This window comes from Chrysochloris asiatica, unplaced genomic scaffold, assembly GCF_000296735.1.
Source record: "Chrysochloris asiatica unplaced genomic scaffold, ChrAsi1.0 scaffold00430, whole genome shotgun sequence".
NCBI classification, from domain to species: Eukaryota; Metazoa; Chordata; class Mammalia; order Afrosoricida; family Chrysochloridae; genus Chrysochloris; species Chrysochloris asiatica.
This window is the reverse complement of record NW_006408948.1, coordinates 1,442,781-1,452,026: the sequence shown is the minus strand read 5'-3', so window position 1 is coordinate 1,452,026 and position 9,246 is coordinate 1,442,781. Positions and strand designations below refer to the sequence as shown.

General features: G+C 39.8%; 1 protein-coding gene across 1 annotated transcript in view; it reads right to left on the bottom strand.

Moving 5' to 3' along the window:
* Nucleotides 1–1,444: 1,444 nt before the first annotated feature.
* The window catches only part of WDR70 (WD repeat domain 70), a 516,881-nt gene continuing 509,079 nt past the window's right edge, over nt 1,445–9,246 (bottom strand). Inside the window, exon 20 of the mRNA XM_006876935.1 lies at nt 1,445–1,532. Coding sequence (XP_006876997.1) covers nt 1,445–1,532 — 88 coding nt within the window. The remainder of the gene's footprint in view (nt 1,533–9,246) is intronic.

The window sequence follows — 9,246 nt, the reverse complement described above, 5'->3', positions numbered from 1 at the left end:
ATGTATACTGAATAAGTATGGTGAAAGAATACAATCCTGGCACACACCTTTCCTAATTTTAAACTAGTGTTTAAAATTCGGTGTTCCCTTGTTCTGTTTGAACAACTGCCTCTTGGTCTATGTACAGGTTTCTCATGAGCACACTCAAGTGTTCAGGAATACTCTTTCTTCACAATGTTCTCCACAACTTGTCATGCTCCACATAGTCAAAAGTCTTTGCGTAGTCAATAAAGCACAGGTAAACAAACATCTTTCTGGTATTTTCTGCTTTCAGCCAAGATCCATCTGATATCAGCAATGATGTCCCTTGTTCCATGTCTTCTTCTGAATCCACCTTGAACCTCTGGCAGTTCCCTGTCAATGTATTGTTGCAGCTGTTGGGTCACTTCTTTGGAATGGACACAAATACAGTTCTCTTCCAGTCAGTTGGTCAGGTCGTACAAATTTCTTAGCATAGATGAGTGAGGGCCTCCAGTGCTGCATCAGTTTGTTGAAAGATTTAAATTTGTATTCCTTCAATTCCACCACTCATCTGTCAGTTTGTCGCACTGTGGTAGCTTGTGTGTTGCTGTGATGCTGAAAAGTATGCCACTGGTATTATGAATGCTGGCAGGGTCACCCATGGTGGACAGGTTTCAGCTGAGCTTCCAGACTAAGACAGACTAGGAAGAAGTAGAGGCAGACTGCTTCGGAATGCTTAGCCACTGAAAACCTTACAAATAGCAGTGGAACACTGTCAGCACCAGAATAGTTGAATTTTTGAAACATTATGAATAGCACTTATGAAGTAGGTACTGTTATCATCTGATACCATCTAATTATCATCTCAGGCTTGAAGAAAAAAGTTAAAGAACTCAGTGAGACTCATAAACTAAAAGGCAGAGATGGGATTTGAACCCATCTTTGTCTGACTGCAAAGTCTGTTCTAACTGCTATATTCTGTTGTGGAGGCATAATTAGATACATGTTCTTTGTTAGTATGGCAATGCTTTTAGTTTGAACTCAGTCTAATTATTTACAGTCATGTAAACAACTGCTGTGAAATTATACAGAAATATTAAACTTTTGATGTCTATTTCCATATTACATTCCCTAGAATTGCTCAAGACAGATGTATATCTCAGTTCATTTTCCCCCATCATGTTATTGTTACAAGACCAATAATTGTTGAATAAAGTTTCTAAATACCTAAAGTACTTGGTAATAGGCTAAGAATCTGTTTCTTGTTTACTTGTAATAAAGCTTACTAATCATAGGTAAGAAAATGTAAGCACAATTTTAGTGGAGGGTAGCTACCAATCTTTTGAGTGGTTTAATAATACGCAGGACAAAAAACTGTTAATTAAAAAAATTCCTTTTACTTTGCAAGCATCTTAAACACACACACACACATAACTGTCCCAAAATCCTCCCACTCATGCAAACAGCTCTCAAGTGGGATTCTTCAAATTTTACGTTTTTTCCATTCTGGCTCATTCTTTGCTTCCTCATCATCAGATTCAACTTGGGCAAACATAGTTTTAGGCTGAGTCCTAAAAGAAAAATTAAAGAGGAGGAAAAATTAGTCACCAAGTGTATATTACATTAGGCTTTATTTTTTCATTATGTATAAGCAGATTTGGAAAACAACAATTTGTAGTTGTTGTTGTTAAATTCCACTGAGCTGATTACATCTCAATTATTCAAAATCGATAGTCATCAAACTTGCGGCAACAAAATAAAGAAGAAATAATGGACTTTTTTTTTTTTTTCTGGTAAGGGGTTTCCTCTGTGGCAGACACTGCCCCTTCCCTATGTAAAGTGACAACGTATCAAATTCATGGAACCCTACACATCTATAGTCACCTTCCACCTCAAGCTCAGGCTGCCTGGGACTATTTGGAAGACCAACTCCAATTCACCAAGCAAAAAGCTACAAGGTGGATTTTTATCTATTTGCTCCTAGATTTCAGTTCTCCAGATAAATGGTATGATGATAGTGTATGCAAACAGGAGAGTCTGAGCTTTTTCTCAAATAATTTGAAAATAATAGGTAATTTGTACACTGTCAGCAAAAAGAACAAGACAAAGAAACATACCCCACCCCCCAACCAATGTACAGTGCTGTGATACTGCCTGCCACGCAATACGTCATGTACTCTTTATACAAAGACTTTCAGTACTTTGTAAACATACCTGGCTCAATGGCATTCCTTTCCACACCTTTTACACAGAAAGCATTTCCAAGATAATAACTTACAACTTACACTATTTTAATGGTTATAACTTAGGCCATTTTTAGTCATACTGGTATTAATTCCCTTTTTAAAACTGTCCTATGCTCTATATCATTATGATAAAGCATTTAGTATCTGAAGATTCTATGATGCACAAAGTTAGCACTTATGTTTTCAATTTAGAGTCCAATTCACTATTATCAAGGTTCTTCCAGAATGGTAAAACTAATGACAAAACAATCATTTCTTTTTTTGGCAAGGGAAATCAGGGTTACCACTCAATAGTATTTCTTACTATTTCTTTATTATCCTAGGAAGACATATAAACATCCATAGCTCATGCTGATGTTCTGGCATGAGTCAGGTACCAGAGATTGTCATATGTAAGTTAGTCACAATTCCCGTCTCTCCAGTTACTTCACATACCTCCTAGAGCCCAAGCCGTCCTCATACACAACCCAGTTGGTTCAACTTCTTACTGTCACTTCAAGACACTGTTATGGCATCTATAAACCAGCCAGAGCTCTACAATTTCTGAAAACAGCTGCAGGTTTTCACACGCCATGAGAACTACTATATTACTAGAAAGCGGAGCCATTGACTTTTAACGTGTTACAATAGGACAGTTGATACTCATTCCCTATTTCATCTCCTGGCAAGGAAGCTGACTACTAATATTTGGGCAAATTCATACAGGAATGGAGTCTTATTTAAAAAATATCTTTGAATTAGATATTCAATTTCTAATGGAAGAAATTATAAGATATAATCTTCCATCAGTGATGCTCCGTGAGACATCAGCTAATGAACACTGGCTGCAATCAGAGTAAGTAGCAGAAAGTTGTAATGTTGGGGACATTTAGGAAAGAAATTGGATGACAGATCACAAGATGATCACAAAAAATTGTTATTTCATTTAAATAGTTACTCTTTTATATTCTACCTACTGTTAAAAATTGAGTCCTCCCATTTGATAAGCAAAGTGCTGCTTAAGAAGAATAAGGTTGGAAACCTCTCACTCCCAAATTTCAAAATTTATTACATGGCTACAGTGGTCAAAACAGCTTGGTACTGGTACAATGATAGATACATAGATCAATGGAACAGAATCGAGAATCCAGAAATTAACCCATCCATATACAGTCAACTGATTTTTGACAAAATACCTAAATATATCACATGGGGAGGTGATAGTTTCTTCAACAGATGGTGCTGGCAGAACTGGAAAGCGATATGCAAAAGACTGAAACAAGACCTTTACCTCACACCTTATACAAAAACCAACTCAGCATGGATTCAGACCTAAATGTGAATCACAGAATTATGAAGGCCATCAATGAAAAACAGGGACAAATGTGAGGGCTCTAATTTAGGCAATACACAGACTACTAAACATTTTGAAAACTACACAAACAAAAATAGACAAAATAGGTGATTGGGACATACTAAAAACTAAAAAGTTATGTGCATCCAAAGACTTCACCAAAAGAGTAAAAAGGGAACCCACAGAATAGCAACCACACATCAGACAAGGGACTAATTTATAAAATATACAGGAAACTACAACATCTCTATAAGAAAAAGACAAATAGCCCAATTAAAAATGGGCACAGGACATGAACAGTCACTTCAACAAGGAGGAGATCTGGGCAGCCAACAAACATATGAAGAAATGTTCACGATCACTAGCCATTAGAGAGATGCAAATCAAAACAACAATGAGATATCATCTCACACCAGCAATAACAGCAAAGATCAAAAAAGTAGAGGACGATAAATGCAGGTGAAGATGTGGAGAGACTGGGACGCTCCTGCATTGCTGGTGGGATTGCAAAATGGTCCAACCACTCTGGAAAGCAATATGATGCTTCCTCAGAAGATTGAAAATAGAAATACCTTATGTCCAGCAATTCCTCTTCTTGGTATTTACCCACAAGAAATATGAGCCATAACATGAGTAGATATATGCACATCAATGTTCACAGCAGCACTATTTACAATAGCAAAAAGATGGAGGCAGCCAAAGTGCCCATCAACTAAAGAATGGATAAACAAACTGGTATATACACACAATGGAATATTATGCTACCTTGAAAAATAACAAGGAAGCTGCATGTCACTACCTAACATGGATGAACCTTAAGGACATTATGGTGAGTGAAATTAGTCAGTCACAAAAGGAGAAATACTGCATAGGACCACTATTGTAAAAGACTAAGAAAATAACCCATACTAAAGGGGGGGAGGGGCGGGATTCTTCACTGGTTACCGGGATGTGGGGGATGGGGTGAGGAGTGGGTGGGGAAGGTGGAACACAGGGTAGGGAATAGACGTAGGGCAGTTTGGGTGCTTGGGAGTGGGGCAATACACAATAAGGGAGAGGTGAAAGGAAGAACAAAGCGGATGAGAAAACAGGTTTGTATGGGCTAAGTGGGACAGAGGTAAATAACGATGTATGCACAACAATGGAACAACAGGTCTCTGGAATACAGAGATTGAGGCATGGTGTTGTTGTTGTTATGTGCCGTGGAGTCGGTTCCGACTTGGAGTACAAGTGACCCTTGTACTGGGTTTCCAAGGCTGTAAATCTTTACGAGAGCAGAAAGCCTCATCTTTCTCCCGCGGAACAGTTGGTAGTTTCAAACTGCTGACCTTGCGGTTCACAGCCTGATTCGTAACCACTACATTACCAGAGCTCCTTGAGGAATGGTATGAATGGGCAAAAGGGGGGAAATAATGTTAAGATGCTTGGCTGTCTTTTGAATATTGGTTTCCCTTGCATACCACTGTAAAATAGACAGGTGAGGGGGAGAGAAAGGAATAGCTGTAAATATCACCATAGAAAGTCTGTAAGTCTGTCTTCAGCCTATAACTGATTGGGATACCTAAAATGGGCTACAACTTTTCCAGTGAAGGAGGCTTCCTGTGGAGCCTCTGCATTGCATAAGACCATAAGTGGAATTCTGAACCCTATCCAGAATCTTTGAGGTGGAAAATTTCCACAGGAAAGGACAAGCAAACCAGCCTGGAGTGGCTAGAAGAACAGAAGATACTTCTTGAAAGAAAGACTGACAGGAAAAATAATAAACAATAATGGCAGTCCAACAGACTACTACAAGAACAAGCAAGTTGCTCGCCCAGGAGACATCAAGGCAAGTGGTTGGGTCCCCTCACGGCAAACCCCCTTCCAAGACGAAGACTCAATAGGAACACACCAATAGGAATACACGAGCAGACATGTGCTCTGACATGTGACCAATGTGGTCACCAATAAGGGGAAGTGAGGGGACAAACAGCAATGAAGCTGCGAGCTAAGTCCTATCACGTTCAATAGACTCCTGTGAACCCAGGTGGAGACCTGGTTGGCCAGCAGTGTGGCAAGACCTGGGGACTCTTGGGTCCAGAGTCAGTGATATAGCCACAGAGGACTAAAGTGGAGAATGAAGCATCCAGCTGATAAGAGAGGGTATACGCAAGAGAATACCCACACTTGCAGATAATACCCATTTGACCTGGCTTCAATGGCTGGATGATCAGAACTCAACTAGAAGAAGAACGAAGAGGGGAAAAAAGATTAATCTGATACAATTTGATGAAATTGACCTACACCTATGGATGCAGTAGCTCAAAAGAAGGAACAAATCTTTATAGCGAGGATCATTCCCACCCCCTCTATACACAGGGTAGACAGGGATAGGCAACTTGAACATTGGCTACCCAAAATGGGGGGGGGGGGCCTACACAGGCAAGAAGTGACTGGCTCATAAGCTTTCAAGAGGTAGCCTAAATCCAGAGGGCGTGGAGGAAGTAGAATCTCCATTGAGTAGTATCCAATCTGCCGGGGCAGGGATGATGAAAGGAGATGGGGCTAGGACTCTTGTGGTACAATAGTGAATAATTGTTATCAGGACTGACTGTGAGGGTTGGAAATGTAAAGGCAGATGTTTTGTAGCAAAAAAGGGGAGTAGTTGACTTTGCAGTCCAGGAATGGAAGTCCCTGGGACCATCAAGGGAGAAGAGTGGAGTGTGAGACCCTACCCAGAGAAACAGACAATGAAGGCAGAGATGATGACATGGAGAGATGGAGCGGCTGGGGACTCTAGACCCAGAGAGGGAGAGAGGCTATGTGCTTATGATTAAGCTTGAGGACTAAGGTACACCTGACCCAAGTCATGGTATTTTCAATAATCTCATATGCCTGGGAAAGTTGAACAGTGAATAAGGAAGACCATAGAAGAACTGATGCATTTGAGTGATGGTGTTGGAGGAGAATATTGAAAGAACCATGGGCTGCCAAAAGAGCAAACAGATCTGTGTTGGAAGAAGTGCAGTCAGAGTGCTCCTTGGAGGCCACAATGGCCAAACTTCTTGTCTCATACGTCAGATGTATTGTAAGGAGGGACCAGTCGCTGGAGAAGGATTATCATGTTTGGTAAAGTGGAGTGTCAGACAAAAAGAGGAAGACCCCAGTGAGATGGATTGGCAAAGTGGCAGCATCAATGGGCTCAAGCGTGGCAACAGTTGTAAGGCTGGCCCAGGACCGGGCAGTGTTTTATTCTGTTGTGTATAGGGTTGCTATGAGTCGGTATCGACTCAATGGCACCTAACAACATCAACAACAAGAAAAAGAAAACAGATTAAATGTTGACATAGTTATTGCTGCCAACCATTAAATAAACACATCAGAGGAGGAATGAAGGGCTTTTCGTTTTAAGCTAATAAATTCTGCATTCGCTAATATTTAATAAAAGTTCATGAAGCAAATCTAAAAATCTAAACAAATGTCTTACTCAAATCTATACGTTTGTGCTGGGTTTTTTATTGCTGTTGTTTGTTTTCTCCTTTAAACTTGAGTTCCTGCAGTTATCTATACAAAGTGAGTCTTTTCCAGCAACTGTGGGCATAAAAATGAAACAATTCCAACAGAAACCAAGTTCTTCCTTTGGTATATCCATCTAAGAGAATTTAGTGTAGACGAGCCAGTAGTGAATACACACCCTTCTTGCAATCTTTTTTTAAATCAGTGTAACCTTCATTTATTTATTTTAAAGCTTTTACTGTGAGCTAAGTGAAGGTTTACAGGGCAGCTCATCAGTTTTACATTCAACAAATCATTGCAATGATTACAATCCCCTCCATGTACCATCAGTCAACAGTATTTACCTCTACTGCCTTTTTTAAAATATGTACATATACCACGCTGAAAATAAACATTCATTTAAATATCCAAAGGGCACATTCCTTCATGCATTCTTTTAACAGAGCATTTTTGGGGTGCACTGTTGCATGAGACATTGAACCTCTCTTCTAGGCGTGAACCTACACCTTCTGCACTCTTTTCAAGAATGAAGTTGTCAAAATGTTTTCAGCTGCAATGGAGAGTCCACAGGTTACATTTTTTCTAAATTATGGATTTTCTTCTGATATGATTCCTTCAAAAGGCATAAGGCCAGCTCCAGGGTAATACAACGAGTATGAGGGGAAATCATTTTGTATTATTTAGTTACCAGTATGTCAGTATAAACCACAGGCATTCTTGGCTCGGGGCCCATTGTTTATTATGAAGGGAAACCTCAAAGCCAAGGTCAATTACAGCCATGACTTGAAAATCTGACACACTTGTTAACCCTGTTAGAATGAACACATCCCAAATGAACTCTGACCCAGTCATCACAATTGCAGAATTATTAAGATTAAATAAAGGGCTTGACCAAAAAATCCTACTTGAACTGGTTCCTTCTTTCTGAGGAAAGAGCTAATCAAAGATATATACGAAAAATAAGGAATGCATAATAAGATGAGAGGCAATAAGATTTTTCTAGATAGTTTCCTATTTTTTCAGGAAATGAATACATTATATTTTGGAAAACAGATACATGCATCTCAGACTCATAAATAAGGCAAGTCAACTCAAGTGTGAGAGTTCAAAGACTCACTGAAGGTGAGGAAAAGATACATATGAAGTCTGTGGAACCAGGAAAAGAAAACCTCAACAAAGTTGTCATCAGTCACCTCATCACCAAGTGGGTAAACAAGTTAAGTGATAAACTTTTGAAGAGCACATAGGCCTAGGAAGCCCAGATACCATCAATGCCCTCTCCAAACTCACATTTAAAACATACGTTAACAGTGTACCACAACTTCTCTTCAAAAGCATACATGAAGGTTTGCTGTTGGTATAGACCTGCCCTCTTGCCTCATCCATGGACAATAATCTCCATGGAGGTAGGGACTCAGTGAAGATGGTGGGAGAGCTAGAACTAAGTCCCAAGACTTTTGATTTTTAGCTCCATGTTCCTTCATGCTGGCTCACACAATCTTTTCAGGTTCACTACTACTTAACTTTTCTAACAACTACTCTCAGTTTTGTGATAAGCAGCAGTGCATTGTAAGGCTTAAGAGCAAAGCTTGACGACCTGTATTCAAATCTAACTCTGTGACCTGCTACCTGTGTGGTTTTGGCCAGGTTATAAGAGCTAATCAAAGTTTATAGGTTTATTTCCTCATGTGTAAAATGGGGATAATAATACTACACATGCATATTTTGCTATTGTTAAGCACCAGCAAGCTGGTTCCAACTCATAGCAATCCTATTTGGGGTTTCTATGGAGTGGGTGGTGTGTTTGAATGATCAACTTTGCAATTAGCAACCCAGTGTTTATCCTACAGAGTCACATGAGGACTCCATACACAGTTGTTGTTTGCCATCAAGTCAGTTCTGAGTTGCAGTGATCCTATATAGGGATTCTCAGTTCGAAACCACCAGCAATTCCACAGGAGAAAGAAGAAGCTTTCTGCTCCTGTAAAGATTTACAGCCTTGGAAACCCTATGCAGCGGTCACTATGAGTAGGAACCAACTCCACAGCATATTGCCACCATATAGGGTTTCTAAGGCTGTATTATCACTACAGGAGCAAAAAGCCTTATCTTTCTCCCTCGGAGTGGCTGGTGGATTCAAACAGCTGATCTTGTAGTAGGCAGCCCAATACATAACCCACTCTTCCACCAGGGTTATATATACATATATAA